This window comes from Callithrix jacchus, chromosome 8, assembly GCF_049354715.1.
Source record: "Callithrix jacchus isolate 240 chromosome 8, calJac240_pri, whole genome shotgun sequence".
Lineage (NCBI taxonomy): Eukaryota > Metazoa > Chordata > Mammalia > Primates > Cebidae > Callithrix > Callithrix jacchus.
Window position 1 is genome coordinate 110,054,928 of NC_133509.1, and position 21,902 is coordinate 110,076,829.

General features: G+C 41.5%; 1 protein-coding gene across 1 annotated transcript in view; it reads right to left on the reverse strand.

Annotated features, from left to right (window-relative positions):
• The window catches only part of TMED10 (transmembrane p24 trafficking protein 10), a 46,909-nt gene that overhangs the window by 8,024 nt on the left and 16,983 nt on the right, over positions 1 to 21,902 (reverse strand). Inside the window, exons 2-3 of the mRNA XM_002754119.7 lie at positions 13,423 to 13,534; positions 8,789 to 8,862 (exon numbers count right to left, since the gene is read on the reverse strand). Coding sequence (XP_002754165.1) covers positions 8,789 to 8,862; positions 13,423 to 13,534 — 186 coding nt within the window. The remainder of the gene's footprint in view (positions 1 to 8,788; positions 8,863 to 13,422; positions 13,535 to 21,902) is intronic.

The window sequence follows — 21,902 nt, forward strand, 5'->3', positions numbered from 1 at the left end:
TCCTAGACTCCAGAACTGTAAGAAATAAATTTCTGTTGTTAATTTTTACAAAAGAAAAAAATTAGTCGGGTGTGGTGGCTCACACCTGTAATCTCAGCACTTTGGGAGGCCAAGGCAGGTGGATCACTTCAAGACAAAAGTTCGAGACCAGCCTGGCCAACATGATGAAACCTTGTCTTTATTAAAAATACAAAAATGAGCTGGGCATGGTGGCATACTCCTGGAGTTTCAGCTTCTCAGGAGGCTGAGGCACGAGAATCCTTTGAACCTGGGAGGCAGGGGTTGCAGTAAGCCAAGAAGGCACCACTGCACTCCAGCCTGGGCTGAGTGGACTCTGTCTCGAAAAAAAAAAATAAAGAAATAGTAGTAGTCAGTGGTAAAAACAAAACAAAAAAAACCCACTTCATTGCAGGGTAGGGGCAGTGGTTTATGTCAGTAATACCAGCACTTTGGGAAGCCAAGGCGGGTGGATTGCTGGAGACTAGCCTGGGCAACACACAGCAAGACCCCATCTCTATTACAAAGTAATAATAATAAGATAGAAAAAAACTTTATTGTAAGAATACATAATTAAAAATAGACTTTTGTAGCCAGCTTAAAACAAATGTAAAAAGTTTCTTGATTTTTTTTTTAAACATTTTAAGGCCTTAATGTTTTTTCTGAGTTCTAATTATGTGCAAGGTACCAAGATAAATTACGATCTTAAGCTCTCATAATCTGATGGAGAGGCTTATACAGTAAGTTATAACCATAATATATGGCTTTATGTAGTAACTTCTACAACAAAGATACACATTAAAAACCGAGTTCTAGTTGGGAGGACAAAGCGAAGCTTAACAGGAAGTGGGTGAGCTGGGTCTCACAAGTTGGGCAGGACTTTTGAGAGGGCGTTTAAGGCCGAGGGGAACCTGTAAACCAAAACACGGAGGAAGTAAAGTGCAGGCATGTTTAGCAACTATGAATAGTCAAGACATAAACAGTCTGGTGTGCTAGAAACTAGACTATAGGGTGTGTGTGTGTGTACACACATGACTGCCACATACTTATGCTTTGGGAGGGTAGGGGATAATAGCAAATAAAAGGCTCCAAAGTTAGGCTGAGACGAAACTGGGGAAGGGGATGAAAAAGGTAGTATAATGAATCAGACCTATTCATATATGCTCACAATGTGGTATATTTTATAATCTCATTTAATCCTCGCAAACCTATAAGGTGAATATTTTTATCCTTAAGTTTTGTAGATGAGGAAACTAAGGCTCTGAGGCGTTAAATAACTTGCCCAAAGTATCACAGCTTGGTGCAGCTGGGATCAGAATTCAAGTCTATCCGAGTTTATTCTGTAAGTACTAGAAATTTAATAAAGAAAACCAGATGACTATACTAAGTTTTCCCTGAATCAAAGTTGAAATGAACAAGCTATATTAGGCTACAAGGATCTATATAAGTTGCCCTTTTTGCTTGACTAATAAAGTTTGACTAATAAACTTCCTAGGTTTCCCATTGCTATTATTTTTATGGGGCAATAGAGTAAAATTTTAAGACAAATCATGGTAAGTATTCTCAAGAAGACCCTCTTTACTTGCTCAGGACTAAGCATCCAATAAATAGCATTAAGACTTTATATCATAGTGCAAAAAGCTAAAAAACAAATCCTCAGTATCGAAATTCTTACTTTTCTGTTGTTCTGTTCTTCTAAACAGTTGATTGAACTGTACAAAAGATCTCTAAGAATGCCAAATTATACATGCCTCATGAAGGCAGGCTGGTATTCTATTCTACTTTCCCTCACGGCTGGAAGCATGAGGTGTTTTGCCAAGTCTGTAAGATAATGTGCACCACAGGTTCTCCAGTAGGGGGTGACATTCCCCTGGCAAGCTGAATGTAGTTGTTAAATAATCAAAGGATGTTATAGTTACAAGGTAAATGAGGAAACTAAAGATTCCGTAAAGTTACTCAGCCCTTTGGGTGGCCAACCAAGATGAACAGTACCATGGTCTCTTAACTCCCTACCAGTGTCATTACAGCATTTAAACTGACTTCCAAAAGCATACATGCTCACTGTACCCAAATTGGACCTATCTTTCAAGCCTCCTTCAACCACTCCTGTCCATGCTCTCTCTTCCCCGAACCCCTACAACACTTACTGTGTCACACAATTAACATTCAATCATATATTGTCATATTCACAAATTGTTTTGATTTTATCCTATCCCTCCCTCCACACTAGTTTGGCCCCTGAACTCAAGGAAATTAAAATGATTTATAGTTTATAGAGTCTTAAACACCTGATACATAGTAAACACTTGTAATTGACCTGTTCTGCCCACTCTATGCCTTCTACAAAGAAGCCAACTTTCTCAAAGTAGCTAAGTGCTGCTGGTCCCCTGAAGCAAGTGTTTCCTATATGCTAACAGCACTCTGCATCGATTTTCTTTTTTCTTTTCTTTTTGAGATGGAGTCTCACTCTGTCGCCCATGCTGGAGTGCAGTGGCATGATCTTGGCTCACTGCAACCTCTGCCTCCTGGGTTCAAATAATCCTCCTGCCTCAGCCTCCCGAGTAGCTGGGATTACAGGTGCTTGCCACCATGCCCGACTAATTTTTGTATTTTTAGTAGAGACAGGGTTTCACATGTTGGCCAGGCTGGTCTTGAATTCCTAATCTCAGGTGATTCACCTGCTTCAGCCTTCCAAAGTGCTGGGGTTACAGGCGTGAGCCACTGGGCCGGGCCAGGCCTACATCTATTTTCATGAGGCTCACTGCCTAGGAGAAAGCCTTCTCTACCACCCTATCTATTAACATCATTCTTAGCAGTCATGGTAGGTACTGTTTGGAAAAGCTACACGTTACAAAGCCTTTTCCTGTATAACACCTCCAAAATACCAGTAAAATTAAACTCTTTTTAAACCATATCAAAATCGCCCATTATAATGATGATTTGAATCTAAAGAGTTTACACAGTTATTTGTGCCAAGAAAAGGCGTTAACTCTCTGAAAAAAACTGCTTCTCAAAACAGAGGTATTAATCTAACCTCTAGAGAATCTCTAGATTCTTTTCCTTGGTGGAGCATCAAGATCCAAGAGAGAAGCTTCTTGTGACAAGACAAATTCAAAGTAGTTTGCTGCCTCCACACCTCCCACCACAGGCCCCACCAACTACTCCAGGAGCAGCAATAAATGTGAAGACGATCTAGTCTAACAGCAAGATAAACATAACACCGCTGGGTGCAGTGGCTCATGCCTGTAATCCTAGCATTTTGGGAGGCTGAGGCAGGTGAATCGTTTGAGCCCAGGAGTTGGAGCCTAGCCTGGGCAACACAGGAAAACTCCATCTCTACAAAAAAAAAAAAAAAAAAAGGGAGAACCACCTGAGCCGCCCTAGAAATTGAGGCTGCAATGAGCCATGAGCCATGAGCCATGAGCCATGCACTTTAGCCTGGGTAACAGAATAAGACCCTGTCTCAAAAAAAAAAAAAAAAAAAAATTAACAGACCTACCTAGATCTAAGGACATCTACTTCCTGGAGATGAGAGTAGTCATAGAAGTTCAAAAGGTCACCAAGGTGCCAAAATAAGTCCGGTTAAAACTATCAATGTTAGGGCTAAATGAAATTTAGAAAGATCCTATTTACTCTGTTATGACCATACCGGTTTCCAAAACGAGTATAAAATATACTGAAATGACAAACTAATTATGTGTCAGGTGCTTTACCCATGTTATTTCATTTAACTTATATCAAGAAAAGGATTGTGGCCGGGTACAGTGGCTCACGCCTGTAATCCCAGCACTTTGGGAGGCCAAGGTGGCTGGATGGCTTGAGGTCTGGAGTTTGAGACCAGCCTGGCCAACATGGTGAAACGCTGTCTCTACTAAAAATACAAAAATTAGCTGAGTGTGGTGGTGCACGCTTATAATCCCAGCTACTTGGGAGGCTGTGGCAGGAAAATTGTTTGAATCTGGGAGGTAGAGGTTGCAATGAGCAAGATTGACCACTGCACTAGAGCCTGGGCGACAGAGCAAGACTCTGTCTCAAAAAGAGAAAAAAAAAAAAAAGTGGGGGCTGGGCCCAGTGGCTCATGCCTGTAATCCCAGAACTTTGGGAGGCCAAGGTGGGCAAATCACAAGGTTAAGAGATTGAGATCAGCCTGGCCAACATGGTGAAACCCCATCTCTACTAAAAATACACAAAACTTAGCTGGGCATGTTGGCATGCACCTGTAGTCCCAGCTGCTTGGAAGGCTTAGACAGGAGAATTGCTTGAACCCAGGAGGCAGAGATTGCAGTGAGCCGAGATCATACCACTGCACTCCAGTGGGCAACAGAGCGAGATTCTATCTGCAAAAAAAAAAAAAAGAAAGAAAGAAAGAAAGAAAAGGATTTTTGAGGTACATGGTCAAAGTTCTTTCCTGAGAGCACTCAGAGAAACAGAAATTTTGGGAAGTCTTCAGCTATTGCTCCAATCAGGGCAGCTGTTGTTTTTGGTATATCTGTTGATAGCAATGACAGACAAATAGAATCCCTCGGCAAAACAGTATTTTACTTGTGGGATGCACAGCCCAGGAGTTAGAAGATGTGTCAGATAGCTCCTTCTTTGTGGGACAGTAATTGCCTGCATTCTCCCAGCTGCACAATCAGACAATACGTCCTTGCAAACAACTGCTGCAGTCCACAGATAATAAACTAAAAAGAAGCGACTTGGTTCACATCTTGAATCTACAAAGACATACCCTCTGAAGGGCAGAAGCAAGACAGTGGTCAGAGGTTCATAAACTACAATACAGGAAATCAAAACCAAGAGCTTTCTTTATTTCTGAGGACAGAGGTATTCTTTCTCTCCTTTTTTCTCTTTCAAATGACAAGACTTAATGCTTCTTTACAATATGACAAGCATTCTGTCTTCCAAATACTATCACCTTACATTTGTATTGTGTTACATAACAATTTCACATGCATTAACTAATAACAATTTAGGTAGGTAGTGTGGTACAATTACTATTCAATTTTACAGGACCACATGGGATTTCAGAATTATGAGTCCACAAATATGAGGAAGAGATGTGTTGGACGTGAAGAAAGTTAAAGGACTGTGCCACATTCCCTTAATACTGATGCCAAAGGTTCCAAATCCTCTGGAGATAAAGTCTCTCCATTATCTCAAGGGCCTGAAATTAAATGCCTCAAAAACTCTACACATGCTCAGTGTGCTCTGATTAGCAAAGGAACAAAGTGCTTCTTTTTTTTTTTTTGAGACAGAGTCTTGCTCTGTTGCCCAGGCTGGAGTGCAGTGGTGCACTCTTGGCTCACTGCAACTTCTGCCTCTCGGGTTCAAGCGATTCTCCTGCCTCAGCCTCCTGAGTAGCAGGAATTACAGGCAAATTTTTGTATTTTTAGTAGAGATGGGGTTTCACCATGTTAGCTAGGCTGGTCTCGAACTCCTGATCTCAGGTGATCTGCCCACCTCAGCCTTTCAAAGTGCTGGGATTACACCGTACCCGGCCCAGCGCTTCCATGATGTGTGTTCTTGTCACAGATATTAGCTCAGAGACAACTAACAGCCATTTCTTTTTTTTTTTTGAGATGGAGTCTCACTGCACTCTTGCAGAGGCTGGAGTGCAGTGGTGCGATCTTGGCTCACTGCAACCTCCATATCCCAGATTCAAGCGATTCTCTTGCTTTAGCCTCCTGAGTAGCTGGGACTACAGATGCCTGCCACCAAGCCTGGCTAATTTTTGTATTTTTAGTAGAGATGGGGTTTTCACCAAGTTGGTCAGGCTGGTCTTGAATTCCTGACCTCAGGTGATCTGCCCACCTCAGCCTTTCAAAGTGCTGGGATTACACCACACCCGGCCCAAAGTGCTTCTATAATGTGTGTTCTTGTCACAGATATTAGCTCAGAGACAACTAACAGCCATTTCTTTCCTTTTCTTTTCCCTTTCTCTCAAGTTCAAAAGGTCACCAAGGTGCCAAAATAAGTCCGGTTAAAACTGTCAATGTTAGGGCTAAATGAAATTTAGAAAGATCCTATTTACTCTGTTATGACCATACTGGTCTCTCAATCTCTCTCTGAGATAGAGTCTCACTGCACTCGCGCAAGCTGGAGTGCAGTGGCTAGATCTCAGCTCACTGCAACCTCCGTCTCCGGGGTTCAAGCGATTCTCCTGCTTCAGCCTCCTGACTAGCTGGGACTAGAGGTGCCTGCCACTACGCCCGGCTAATTTTTGTGTTTTTAGTAGAGATGGGGTTTTTGCCAAGTTGGTCTGGCTGGTCTTGAACTCCAGACCTCAGGTGATCCGCCCACCTTGGCCTCCCAAATTGCTGGGATTACAGGCGTGAGCCACTGTGCCCAACCAGCTAATAGTCATTTCTAAGGAAGGTTCAAGGGAGCCTTGCTGCAGACTGAAGAAAGGGCTGGTCCTTGGACTGTGTCATAGCCGTTCCTCTTCTGCATCAATCTGGTTTGCTGTTGCGGGGCATGAGGGGAGGGGTTGGAGGGTGGGGAGAGATGTTAAAGACAGTAGTGGGGAGGAGTTTCTTGGTTAAGAAGCAGAACTTTGGAGGTGTGTTGTAACTACATGCGTAAAAAAAGGCTTAGGACATGTCAGACATCTGAAGCAGGAAGCAGGCAAAGGAAGCACCGTAGTTTCCTTTGGGCTAGGGATTCCCCTCTTGGATTAAGCAAAAGGTCAGGAAAGATAAGCCCCTTTCCTAATGTCTATAAAGTCCAAGGATGATGGAAATTCCAGGAGGTACAGGGGTTCTAAAATGCTATATAACAACTGTGTCTAAAGCATTCTTTATATAAACTCACAATAATGTCCTCTGATTTTTCAGGGGAACTATGTCTACTGTCTAATAGGGCACTGATGTGTTGTTATTTAATAAATACCAACAACCATCATGTTGGAGAAAAAAACCAAAACAGGTAAAATTCCGCAGAGTACAAATTTAACTGAGAATGGTCCACAGTTGGGGAATAGAAGCAGTAACCACAAACTGGAAATCATTTTACCTATTCTTTAATAACGACAACATTTTCCCTAGTGTTTATATCTTACAAAAGCACTTGAACATAATCTTATATAAATATAATTAAGATTCTTCTGAATCATGAAGGTTTAAAAAGATTTTTCAATTTACTCTTAAATTCATCAAATCAAGAGGTTTTTTGGTTTTATTCATTTAAATTAAACTAGCCTGGAAACAGAAACAAACAACTTAAAGTCTCTACCGGGAATTGTCACCCATTCACAACTGTATCACTTGCTCCTACTTACTGCCTCTAAGTAACACTACCTAGTTTCATTCAACTGAGGATCTGAACAAGGAGGAGCTGCAATTGTGCTACTTCCTGTTGCAGAATTACCCAGTCACTTCCAATCTTCTTCCATTTTAGGATACTTTCCTTCCAAAGTCCTGACCAAAGAGAGAGCAACTTCTGTTCCACTATTCCTAGACAATTTTCCTCAATCACTTAAACCAATTTTCCTTCATTTTCTTGGTTCGCATTCTTCAAAGGTCAATTCTATTTCCTGTACCCCACTCCTCCTTCATGCCCTCGGGTTCTGTTCTGCTGGGTAAAAATACTCTTATCTTTCTGTAAAGATCAGTTCTCTAGTCTTAAATAGTTCTGGTGGTTTTTCAAAGGTGCCCTTCGTTTGAAGAACCCTTTTGTGCTGCCCTCAAAGTCTCGCGCAGAGATGAAAAAGGCTGTTGCCCTTCTCATTCTGTGCACACCTCCATCTCCCTGTCACCCAAATAAATGTCAGTTTTTATTACTCTATAATAAATACTTCCTATCAGCATCAAATTTCTATTATCGCCATTCCTAGTCTCTTGCAGCTTTTTCCTCCATCCTGCCCTCTTATAAGTTTGAATGATTGTAACTGAAAATTATCTTTGACTATTGTTATTTCCCAAAGACAGAACAGTTGTTGAAGACTAAACAGCACTGAATCCATGCCCTAGATATAGACAGATAGATAGATAGATAGATAGATAGATAGATAGATAGATAGACAGACAGACAGAAACAACTGTTGGTCTTTGGAAAAAAGTCTTAGGAATTAAAAACAAATCACTTTTCTTCACCTTGGGCATTAAAAAATAACTGAATTTCAGCTTTAAACATTTTAAAATCACTCTCTCTCTCTCCACACACACATATTTAGTTTCTGACTCAGAACTAATGCCGGCTGGGTGCAATGGCTCACACCTGTAATCCTAGCACTCTGGGAAGCTGAGGAAGGGGGATCACAAGGTAAGGAATTGGAGACCAGCCTGCCCAGTATGGTGAAACCTCATCTCTACTAAAAATACAAAAATTAGCCAGGCGTGGTGGCAAGTGCCTGTAGTCCCAGCTACTTAGGAGGCTGAGGCAGGAGAATCACTTGAACTTGGGAGGCAGAAGAATTGCTTGAACTCGGGAGGCAGAGGTTGCAGTGAGCTGAGATCATACCACTTGCACTCTAGCATGGGCAACAAAGCAAGACTCTGTCTCAAAAAAAAAAAAAAAGAGAGAGAGAGAACTAATGCAATATGCTTGAGTGTTTTACCAAACCAACATTTCTGTGGGACAGTGAGTTCAGTCCTTTGGCTGACACCACAGCCAGAATTATTGTTCAAGGCTGTTAATACAACTTTTTTATCAGTAAGATCATGGCTGGCTGTCACATGACTGCTAAGAAACCACAGCCTTTTGGGCAAAGCACAGCCTGTGGGCCTGGCGAGGTCACAGAAACCTCACAGCACAGCACACTGCTGCCTCTTCTGGCTGTTACTGTAGAACATACCTCTTCGTAATTTTTCGCCTCCACTCCATGCTTCATGTCTAGGATCACGAGTTGGTCAGGTATCCGCCCTGTTCCTGAGAAAGAAATAAAAGGATTCATTGTGTGGAATACTTAAAATTCCGGGAAATTACCCACCCACCCACCCTCCCTCCCCGAACCCCTGCCCACTCAATAGAGGGAAACAGCCACAACTCCTCCCCCTGCTCAGTTGCAGAAAATTCCTGGCTCTGGCTAAAATCACAAACATTCCAGACAAAGCCTCTATCTGTGTGGGGTGCCGGAAAGCAAGAAGAACATGCTGCTGGTAAACATCTCTGAGCAGGCAAGGACACAAGAGACTGCAACTGCTACAGGGGAACAGAACAGCAGAAGAGAAAACACACAGGCTTATTGAATTGAGAAATAAAACTCAAAAATCAAAACAGTGTGAAATTGATTGGCATATAAATCAAGAAATAATGGTCACTAACTTGGGCTGAAAATGCATATTTCCATATCTGAAAAGGTTGCCCTGTCAAATTTTGAGGGAAGGCCATGATGAATTAGGATTATTGGATATGTGCTAAGCTTGGATTTACTTAATATAAATCTGAGCACTGAAAAGAGCACAAGTTTTATCTAATATTCCACTCAAACATTGTGATCAATGTATTTCTTATTTCATCAGATGAATAAAATGTTACAGAGCTATTCCCACCAAGCCCTTAAAAGAGTTACAACAGCTCAAGGGGAAAAAATACTTTACAATAAGAGTTCAAATCTTAGGGATGATTCTTATAATAGAAAGAGTTCATGTTAGAAGAGTCAATCTGATTCAGCTGGATCGAAGAGGCATTCTAATCTTAAATCATCAAGTAGGAGAAAGGAAAAGATCCAAAGAGCTCCAGAAAACTGTTCAGCCCCAATGCCCTGGAATTCACCTAGTTATAAAATTTAAAACTACCTGCATGAAATTAGAAGTTTTAGGAAGCATAGTGCCACTTAAGCACTGGGGTTCCTGAGACCATAAGCCACAATGAATGGTACTGTACCCTCTGATGCCTGAGAGACACTGAAAGTTTTCTGAAATGAACTGAAGTCAACTCAGTGACTACTCACTGAGAACTCACTAAGTATTAGAACTGTGCTAGAGATTTTAAAGGGATAGGATACAGCTTAAATGAATCCTTCTCAAAGTTCATGTGTTGGAAACTTAATCCCCAATGCAAGAGTGTTGAGAGGTAGAAGCTTTAATTTTATATACTTATTTTAAAAAATTTTTGTGAGACAGGTTCTTGCTCTGTCCTCCAAGCTGGAGTGCAGTAGCATCATCATGGCTCACTGTAGCCTTGAACTCCTGGGCTCAAGTGATTCTCCTGCTTCAGCCTCTCATGTAGCTGGGACTACAGGTGTGAGTCACCACACCCAGCTAATTTTCATATTTTTTGTAGAGATAGGGTCTTGCTATATTTTCCAGGCTGATCTGGAACTCCTGGGCTCAAGTGGTCCTCCTGCCTCAGCCTCCCAAAGTGCTCGGATTACAGGCATGAGCCACTGTGCCTGAACAAGAGGTAGGACCTTTAAGAACTAATTAGGTCAGGCCCATTGTGCTGGCTCATGCCTGTAAACCCAGCACTTTGGGAGGCCGAGGTGGACGGATCATGAGTTCAGGAGATCAAGACCATCCTGGCCAATATGGTAAAACCCTGTCTCTACCAAAAATACAAAAATTAGCCAGGCATGGTGGTGGGTGCCTGTAGTCCTAGTTACTCAGGAGGCTGAGGCAGGAGAACGGTTCCAACTCAGAAGGTGGAGGCTGCAGAGAGCCGAGATCCCACTACTGCACTCCAGCCTGGGTGACAAGTGAGACTGCATCTCAAAAAAAGAACTGATTAGGTCATGAGGACTCTGCTCTCATCAATCGATTAATACCATTATCACAGGAGTAGGTTTGTTATAAAAGTGAGTTCAGCCTCCTCTTGCTCTCCTGTGCATTCTCTCGCCATGTGATACCTTCTGTATACCCCTTCCTCACCAGATGTGGCCCCTTGATCTTGGACTTTCCAGGCTCCAGTACCATAAACTAAATACATTTCTACTGCTTATAAATTACCCAATCTGTGATATTCTGTTACAGCAGCACAAAATGGACTAAGCCAGGATACAATCCCTGCCTTTAAATAATTCAATTGGGATTTAAGACATATACACAAAACAGCTTTGGTGAAAATTCAAAGCAATGTAAAATGTTAAGCCAAAAGAATTGGTTCAGATAATCCCAATATGGAGCAAAGGTAAGAGGAGGGAAGATAGTAGTTGTGGACAGACTTCACTAAAGAGGGAACACCTAAAGGCAGGGCTTAGGCAAAGTACTCTAGGCAGATAGCAAAGCATTAGCAAAGGCTCAGAAATTAAAATCGGAGTATGGCATATTTGAAAGACAGTAAAGAACTTCTTTTGGGGCATGGTGGCTCATACCTGTAATCCCAGCACTTTGGAAGGCCGAGGCAGATGGATCACTTGAGGTCAGGAGTTCGAGACCAGCCTGGCCAACATGGCAAAACCCATCTCTACTGAAAATACAAAAGTTGGCCAGGCATGGTGGCTCACGCCTATAATCCCCAGCACTTTGGGAGGCTGAGGTGGGCAGATCACAAGGTCAGGCGTTCCAGACCAGCCTGATCAACATGGTAAAACCCCATCTCTACTATAAATACAAAAAAAATAAGATGGGCGTGGCAGCACACACCTATAATCCCATCTACTCAGGAGGCTGAGGCAGGAGAATTGCTTGAACCCTAGAGGTGGAGGCTGCAGTGAGCTGAGATCATGCCACTGCACTTCAGCCTGGGTGACAGAGCGAGACTCTGCCTCAAAAAAATAAAGTAAAATAAAATATTTAAAAATAAATCCAAGAATGTTGCTGGGTTAAATTAAATTTAAAAAAAGAACATCTTTTGGATAGACTGGAAAGATTAATTTGAAAGCAAGAGAAATATAAATAAGACTGCACAGGGTAAGACAGAACAAAGTAAGACAAGTCACAGGATGTCTTCTGAGCATGAAAACAACAAATCTCCAAACAAAACGTGGTACCCAGAGTGTTCTGTTCTCCCAAATCCGATGTGTAATCCTGATTATGACATTGCCCACAGAAGATGTAATGCAAATTTTTGCTTTTCCTTCCTCATTGAAAAAGTTGTGAAACCCAAGCAGTTCCCAGCCTCACCTGGTCCAAATGATCAGGCTGTCCTCTTACTTAGAGTCTTCCAACTACCTCCCTGTTTGTCACAGCACAGTACAGTCATGCACTGCATAAAGATAATTCAGTGAAGGGCGAACTGCATATATGAATGTGGTCCCATGAGATTATTATAATACTGTATTTTTACTAAATCTTTGCTTGTTTAGCTATACAAATACCTTTGTGTTCCAATGGCCTACAGTATTCAGTACAGTCACATGCTGTACAGGTTTGTAGCCTAGGAGCAATATAGCTGAGCTGGGTAGCAGGCTATACCATCTAGGTTTGGGTAAGTACACTTGATATATGCACAACAAAATCACCTAACAACCATTTCTCAGAATGGTCAGAGTCAAGTCTATATAGTCTCTTGCACAGAGAACTGTCAGGCACTTCTCCTGCCTCAGCCTCCTAAGAGCTGGGATTATAGGCATGCGCCACCACACCCAGCTAATTTTTTGTATTTTTAGTAGAGACGGGGTTTCACCATGTTGGCAAGGATGGTCTTGAACTCCTGACCTCAGGTAATCTGCCTGCCTTGGCCTCCCAAAGTGCATGGGATTACAGGCATGAGTCACTATGCTCAGCCACTTTTGTTTTTTGCTGTTGCTGTTTATTTTTTTGAGACACAGTCTCAGTCTGTCACCCAGGCTGGAGTGCAGTGGCAAAATCTTGCTCACTTCAACTTCCACCTTCTGGGTTTAAGTGATTCTCCTGCCTCAGCCTCCTGAGTAGCTGGGATTATAGGCATGAGCCACCACACCCAGCTAATTTTGTATTTTTAGTAGAGACAGGGTTTCACCATGTTGGCCAGGCTGGTCTGAAACTCCTAATCTTCAGTGATACGCCTGCCTTGGCCTCCCAAAGTGCTGGGATTATAGGTGTGAGCCACCGTGTCCAGCTTTCTTTCTTTTTTTTTTTAAGACTTCATTTTGTTACAGCAGTTTTAGGTTCACAACAAAACTGAGAGGAAGGTACAAAGATTTCCCATATCTCCCTTCCCCTTACACATGCATAGCCTCCCCAATTATCATCATCTCCCACCAGAGTGGTACATTTGTTACAAATAATGAACCTATATGGACACATAATTATCAATCCAAAGAAAATTAGGATTCACTCTTGGTGTACATTCCAAATGTAATGTTTGGACAAACATATAATGACATGAATCTACTATTACAGTACCATACAGAGTATTTTTACTGCCCTAAAAATCCTCTTGTTACACCTATTCAATCTTTTATTCCACTTAGACGACCTTTTAAAAGGTGCTCCAAAGACTACAAGGTAATAGGTCTCCAAATCAGAATAAACAAACAAAGGAAACTAGATATTAAGTGCTGACTGTAATAAGGAGCACTAGAGTTGGAGAAGATTTTTAATACAGGGAAACACTCTGGTTACTCACCCTTGCTCTCAAAACATACTTCAAACATGTCATAATCTTCAGTGGTAAAGGCAAATTTCCCCTTGGTTGCATCCTCTTTGGAGTAGAGAATATGGCCAGCAGAATCTGTGATCTAAGATAAGATAAGTAGTAAGAATAGGCATAGGCAGCAAATAACACTCAGGAAGAGAATTTACAGAAACTGGGGAGACAGAGACACTATCTATGAAAGACAACTGATAGTCATTATGATGACTATGTTCCAACCATCCCGAAAGACAAAAACTGGATTAGAAGATTAAATCCAAATATAGCAATTTCATTCATTCAAATATTCTAATCGCATTGTAGGCTAAAATCTGTTGCTGCTATAGGATGTCTTACCATACCAAAAAGTTAATCTAGCCAATGCTCCAAGTTATATACATTGGATTTATTTGCAAAAATTCACTTTACAGAATGCAGAGTAGTATCTTTCCCTGTAGAGGGACATGTCACAAAAATGAAAGTAGACAATTATCAAAAGATTATACACGAGTGACAAAGATATATAAAAACACATTTCTTCTATAAAAACAAATTTGATAGGGAAGGGTTGCGGGTGGAGAATAAAATTAGAACATACAATACAAGGACAGCAGGAAAAAAAGGAATGCATAGAGAAGAAAAGCCAGGAGTTCTATTCCTGCAAATTTCATGTTAATTATGTCAATGGCTAAGTAGAGTGGGAGCAAAACACAGGAAACAAACAAGAACTTCCTGGCCAGGCTTGGTGGCTCATGCCTGCAGTATCAACATTTTGGAAGGCTAAGGCAGGAGGATTGCTTGAGCTCAAGAGTTAGAGACCAGCCTGGGCAACATGGCAAAACCCCATCTCTATAAAAAATACAAAAATTAGCTAGGTGTGGTGGTGCGCACCTCTAGTCCCAGCTACTGGGAAGCTTGCTCTGTCACTGCAGCCTGGGTGACGGCAAGACCCTGTCTCAAAAAACACACACAAGAAAAAGAAGAAATTTCTCCTAAAAAAAAAAGACATCCTTGGCTTCTATAAATGATTACTCCTTTCTTCTAGATCCTTAGCTTTAGTTCTTCTGCTAAAGCTGCTCTATTACTAGAGAATGGCCTATCAGCACAGAAGAAAGGGCATACATTGGTAAGTAAATGCCCACATACAAAGCAAGGGAATTCCATGGTAATTTAACAGCCTGGATCTCAGCCTTCTTTTCTAGAGCACATGACTGTCTTAGTAGAAGGCACATTTCATTACTTAAGACTGGAAGCTACTGTGCAATGTGGAACACAAAAATAGTAGCTTAATTATATTAAACTGGATGTCCTAATGCTATTTGTTAAAACATAATTCTTTTAAGGGGAAATTTTAAGCAGGAAAATTAAGTAGCACACATTTAAGCTTATACATTTAAAAGCACTTTATAACAGTAGTTATTTCAAGGAGTAAGACTTCCTCTTTATATTTTTAATTTTTTTTTTTCCCATTTTTTAAAAAGGCATGTAGCCAGATGTGGTGGCTCAGCCAGGTGTGGTGGCTTATGCCTGTAATCCCAGTACTTTGGGAAGCCGAGGCGGGTGGATCACCTGAGGTAAGGAGTTTGAGAGCAGCCTGGTCAACATGGTGAAACCCCATCTCTACTAAAAATACACACACACAAAAAAAAAAAAAAAAAAATTAGCTGGGCATGGTGCCAGGTGCTTGTAATCCCAGCTACCTGGGAGGTTGAGGCAGGAGAATTGCTTGAACCTGGGAGGTAGAGTTGCAGTGAGCTGATACTGTACTACTACTGCACTCCAGCCTGGGCGACAGAGCAAGACTCTGTCTCAAAAAAAAAAAAAAAAAAAAAAGGCATTTATCGTTTACAGTCAAAAATAATAATAAAGCTATTTAATTTTTTTTTTTTTTTTGAGACGGAGTTTCGCTTGTTACCCAGGCTGGAGCGCAATGGCGCGATCTCGGCTCACTGCAACCTCCGCCTCCTGGGTTCAGGCAATTCTCCTGCCTCAGCCTCCTGAGTAGCTGGGATTACAGGCACGCGCCACCATGCCCAGATAATTTTTTGTATTTTTGGTAGAGACGGGGTTTCACCATGTTGACCAGGATGGTCTCGATCTCTTGACCTCGTGATCCACCCGCCTCGGCCTCCCAAAGTGCTGGGATTACAGGCTTGAGCCACCGCGCCGGGCTAAAGCTATTTAATTTTAGAAAAAACTCATAATAACTAAAGTTTTCACCACTAGATAAATTTGAAATGACAGATTAACTAAAAAAAGTTTTATGGCACATCTTCTAAATTCCCTAATCATAACAGTAGTTAATATTGGTCAACTGTCAGCCGGGCGCGGTGGCTCAAGCCTGTAATCCCAGCACTTTGGGAGGCGGAGGCGGGTGGATCACGAGGTCAACAGATCGAGACCATCCTGGTCAACATGGTGAAACCCCGTCTCTACTAAAAAAATTACAAAAAATTAGCTGGGCACGGTGGTGCGTGCCTGAAATCCCAGCTACTCAGGAGGCTGAGGCAGGAGAATTGCCTGAACCCAGTGGGGGAGGTTGCGGTGAGCCGAGATTGCGCCATTGCACTCCATCCTGGGTAACAAGAGCGAAACTCCGTCTCAAAAAAAAAAAAAAAAAAAAAAAATATTGGTCAACTGTCTTCTGCCATCTGGCACCATTTATTAATTTGTCAAAAAAATAATTTTTTTTTTAGATGAAGTCTTGCTGTGTCACCTAGGCTGGAGTGCAGTGGTGAAATCTCTGCTCAATGCAACCTCCACCTTCCGAGTTCAAGCAATTCTCCTGCCCCAGCCTCCTGAGTAGCTGGGACTACAGGGGTGCACCACCACATCCAGCTAATTTTTATGTTTTTAGTAGAGATGGGGTTTCACCATGGTGGCCAAGCACCTGGTCTCGAACTCCTGACCTCAAGTGATCTGCCTGCCTCAGCCTCTCAAAGTGCTGGGATTACAGGCATGAGCCATCACACCCGGCCTAATTTGTCAAACATTTAAGATACCTAGACCAGTGCTGGTCACTGGGGATATAAGTATGAGTAAGATAGTTCCTGTCTTCAAAGGGCTCATGAGTCTAAATGAAGAGGAGAGTGATAAGAAATGACATGCCTTCATCGTGGTTTTGATTTGCATTTCCCTGATGGTTGGTGATACTGAGGACCTTTTAAGGTATTTGTTAGACATTTGTATGGGGTGATAAAATATATTAATTAGCTTGATGGTGGTAATCACTTTACAATGCATATGTACACCAAAACATTACATTACATATCTTGAATATAAACAATTTTTATTTGTCAATTATACCTTAATAAAGCTAAGAGAGAGCGCTTCACTGCAATGTGCAAAGCATGCTACCAGTTGCACAGGTGCCATGGGATTATGGAGGGTCAGGTGAGCCAACATCCAGAGCAGGTAGCACATAAGCTGCATCCTAAAGGATGAATTTCAGTCAAGAAGAGAGATAAAGACATTCAGGGTAGAAGAGATAGCAATATGAAGGCCTGGGTCCAGAAAAACATAAATGAAAATATGGCATTATCATATTACTAACAGCTAGTATTTACTGAACACTTACTAAGCGTCAAATACTGTATCACTGCTTTATAAGCATTTAAAATTTAATCCTCACTATAACCTTACTGGCAAAATTATTTTCCCTATGTTCCACTGGAAGAAACTGAGGCCCAGAGAGTTTAAGTGCCTGGAGAGGTACTGGCCAGATCGTGAACTAGAACAGCACATGTGTGCTATCCTAGTTCACGATCTGGCCAGTACCTCTCTAAGATTAAGCCACCTGTACTATGAAGACAGACTAGAGAGAGAGAACCCAAGAGATAAGGAGGTGGGTTGGGACATTATTCCAGTACTCCAGTACACTATTCCAAGTAAGAAAGGAGGAGGGCCTTCAGTATACAGAGAAAGGGATGGATTTTATGTAATTAAAATAATTTTATTTAATAAAAAAGTTTTTTTAGTAATGCATTAACTGAAGAGTTTGAGGGATTTTAAGGAGGTAAAGTCTACAGGACAAAACCAAAAAGTAAATGCCCACAGAGATCCAGTGAGAAATGTACTGGGTCTACCGGACCAACACAAGTCATACATGGCAAACTAGAAAAGATGGCCTGTGTCATAGGAAAAGCCAATGACTACCATGGCACTCGGGTTTTCAGATCATCCAGTTTTTCAAGAGAAGCTAGACATTTTAACTTTTATTCGAAATCTCCTAATTTTTAAATCTTTACAACCAATCCCAACATTTGAAAAACAATCTCAAGGAAAACAAAACCAAACCACATTTTTCTGGGTCAACAGTTTTGCCCTCTGCAGAGGACAGAAAGAAAACTGACTAACATTACATAGAATGACTGCTAGATAGCACTGCGATCTCAGCTAAGATAATGAACAAATTTCTAGTGGTAAAACCTAGTAGCCAGGATGCAGAAGCAAAGAAAAGGAACATGCATGAACTGATCGGAGCCTGGGGTTCTGCAGCTGAGTGGTCTGGAAAGATAAAAGTATTAAAGAATCATGCTATACACTTTGCAAACATAATCTTTAATCTTCTTAACAACTCCACGGAAACTGGTCTTGTTATCCCTATTTTACTAATGAGAAAACGTAGTAACTTGTCCATTATCATGGTTAATAAATAGTGTTGGCCAGGCATGGTAGCTCACACTTGTAATACCAGCTCTCTGGGAAGCCAAGGTAGGAGGATCACTTGAGCCCGGGAGTTTGAGACCAGCCTGGGTAATATAGTGGGATCTCATCTGTACAAAAAATAAAATTAGCTAGGTGCAGCCGACATGCACCTGTGGTCCCAGCTACCCAGGAAGCTGACATGAGAGGACTACTTGAGCCTGAGGTGGAGACTGCAGTGAGCCGTGATTATGCCACTGCACACTAGCCTGGGCAACAGAGTAAGAACATGTCTCGATAAATAGCCAGGCATGATGGCTCACACCTGTAATCCCACCACTTTGGGAGGTCGAGGTGGGTGGATCACCTGAGATCAGGCATTCAAGACCAGCCTGGCCAACACAGTGAAACCCCATCTCTACTAAAAATACAAAAATTAGCTGGGCGTGGTGGCGTGTGCCCATAATGTCAGCTACTCGGGAGGCTGAGGCAGGAGAATCACTTGAACCTGGGAGGCAGAGGTTGCAGTGAGCCGAGATCACACCATTGTACTCCAGCCTGGGTAACAAGAGCGAAACTGTCTCAAAAAAAATGAATAAATAAATAAAAAATAAAAAATAGAAATAAATAGTGTTATGTGGATTTGAGAAATGTCTAAAACTCACTCTTTCCACATCCCGTGCTGCCTTCCCCCAAAAGGAATGTCTGAATGAAGTGGAATATATAGAGGCCAAGAAAGACTAAAAGAATCTTTGGAATCTTTCGATCAGTGCAAATCAGAGTTAAGAATCCTCTCAAGTGTAACACAGCACTGATCAGTCTGCATTCTCCACCTTAGAGAGATCGGCAGGCAGCCACAAGGTAAAGACCTTGAAGTTAGCAAGAGCTAAACAATCTTCCAGGGAAATTTAGCCTTGAAGATTCCTAAAGGCCTCTTGTTCATGTGATACTTTTTCTGAATCATAAACTGAAAGATGCAGCATAAAAAAGACTACCTTATTTTTATATATTTTTTTTCAGACAGGGCCTCACTCTGTCGTCCGGGCTGGAGTACAGTGGCACAATCAGGTAGTAAATACTAGATCACTGCAGCCTTGACCTCTTGGGCTCAAGCTGCCCAGGCTGGAGTGCAGTTGCATAATCACAGCTCACTGCAGCCTCAACCTCATAGGCTCAAGTCACCCTCCTACCTCAGTTTTCCAATTAGCTGGGACTACAGGTATGCACCACCATATCCAACTAATTGTTTTATTTTTTGTAGAGACAGGGCCTCCCTATGTTGCCTAGGCTGGTCCTCAGGTCAAGTGATCCTCCCAGCTCGGTCTCCCAAACGCTGGGATTACAGGTATGAGTCACCATGCACAGCCAAAAAGTACTTTAGAACCTTGCATACACACATGTAAGTCAAAAAGGTCTGCAAACTAACCAAATCACTAAGTAATGTGTAGTCACCAGTGTGGTGCCTCTCTTCCTTTCTTCAGAATCAGCTGACCCACACAGATACTCACTTTGATGATAAGCATCAAGGTTAAAGTACTGAAAAGAGTCATCACATATTTCATCATCTCCACGCTAAGGCAAGGAAAGAGACTAAATCATTGGCCTAGAACAAACAATTCAATTTAAGAGGGCTTGCGGGATCTGGCACACATTTGCCCAACCACCTTATTTCCTGGAAGAATAGATTATAATCTCTTTATTTTCCTCCAAGATATTAACAGTGTCCTTCAAAAACTTTTTTTTCTTTTAATTTAAGGAGAGGAGTCTCTCTACATCATAAAGAAGCTTAAATACAGGTCATAAAATTCATGTTACGGCATTGCTAAAAGTACCTTACAAAATGAATTAAGAAATCTGCTATGTTGGCCAGGCACGGTGGCTCATGCATGTAATCCCAGCACTTTGGGAGGCTGAGGCAGGTGGATTACTTGAGGTCAGGAGTTCAAGACCAGCCTGACCAACATGGTGAAACACCCATCTCTACTAAAAATACAAAATTAGCCAGGTGTGGTGGATCATGCCTGTAATCCCAGCTACTTGGAAGGCTGAGGCAGGAGAATCGCTAGAGCCCAAGAGGCAGAGGTTGTGGTGAGTCAAGATTGTGCCATTGCACTTCAGCCCTGGGCAAAAAGAGCGAAACTCTGTCTCAAAAAAAAAAAAAAAAAGAAAGAAAAAGAAAATATTTTTGCTGTTTTTCTGAAAAACTCCAGGAAAATCACATCTCCAACTGGTACTCTGAAGGGGTAAATACTATTTAAATTGTTATCTACCATGTTGTACTAAGGAACTGCAATCACGGAAGAACCATTTGTATTGTGTCTTCTCTCTATGACATCTGCAGATTATTAAAGACTCATTTTAAGGCAAAAACTCAAATTTCAAGAAGCTGAAGGCAAAGGGCCCACTACTGTAGCCTGCACTTTTTATCAACAAGAAATTTACCTTCCAGAAATAGCGTGTGATGATGCTAGAAGTTCCCCCAGGGCCTCCACATGTCTACACTCTCTATAATCTTCAGATGACACAACCATATGAGGGAATTTCTTTGGCTATTCGGAAATCCAGGCAGGCAACCTGACAACTGAACTTTCAGGTGAGGCTAACTCATATGGACTGTCTGGGCATTCTAAAGCATCTCAGGATTTTTCTGAAAATCAGTAGGTTTCCTATCTAATTCATATAACTTTGTAGTTATTTAGGAGCCAAGACATTAGCCTTAAAGAAAAAAAAAATCATATCCCCCAACCTCAACATAATTACATAAAACAAGTAGCTAAAATTAGGGAACAGGAAACTGGGACAAGCTCAATGATTAACCAGAGCCAGCAAAGTCTAATAGGCTGAAATGATAGTTTAATTTCCTTTAATTAAAATGTTCTAATTACAGATCACCTTAAAGATCATCTGGTTTCTCAAGAATCGAGAGGTTTTTTTTCTTCTTAAATTGTCCTAGAGAATCACCTTGATGAATCAATAACTGCTACTTTTACCTACTATAATAGCAAAACCTTAAAAGGATTCTTTTCTTCCCTGATAACAATAAAAGTACTTATAATACTAATCATAATGTTCTTTAATTAAACAAAGGTAATACCAAGCTATAATATTTCCCCATATGACATCAAGAAATGGGATGTAATAAAGATTTGTTTCTAGATATTGCCTTCTGAAGAAAGGCAAACCAAAGTTCACAACTTATAAAGTAGGGAGGACAGGCATGGTGGCTCACGCCTGTCACCCCAGCACTTAGGGAGGCTGAGGCAGGCAGATCACTTGAGGTCAGGAGTTTGAGCCCAGCCTGACCAACATGGCAAAACCCCATCTCTGCCAAAAATAAAAAATTTGCTGGGCATGGTGGCAGGCACCTGTAATTCCAGCTGCTCAGAAGCCTAGGCAGGAGAATCACTTGAATCTGGGAGGTGAAGGCTGCAGTAAGCCGAGATTGTACCACTGCATTCCAGCCTGGGTAACAAAACTAGACTCCATTTCAAAAAAAAAAAAAGGTAGAAAAATAACTGTTAATTGTATATGCAGAGTAGGCGATGTCAAGAGTATGTGAATACTCACACTGAACCTGTGAGAAGTGAGAAGACAGGTAACTGGGAAGATAAACTCATTTACAATTTGATTTTCTTGGACCATTCTAGGCAGTGGCTGGAAAAAGATTTTACAGCAGGTCCTGCTACTGAAACCTGCGCTCATTCCTTTACCAAACATTCAAGATAACACTTCAAAAGGATATATAAGTAGCTTAGGTCAGTAAGGCAATTAGAAATAAAATGGAATAGAGTTCACCTGACGGAAGAAACAAGTCTTATTCAAGAACCTGA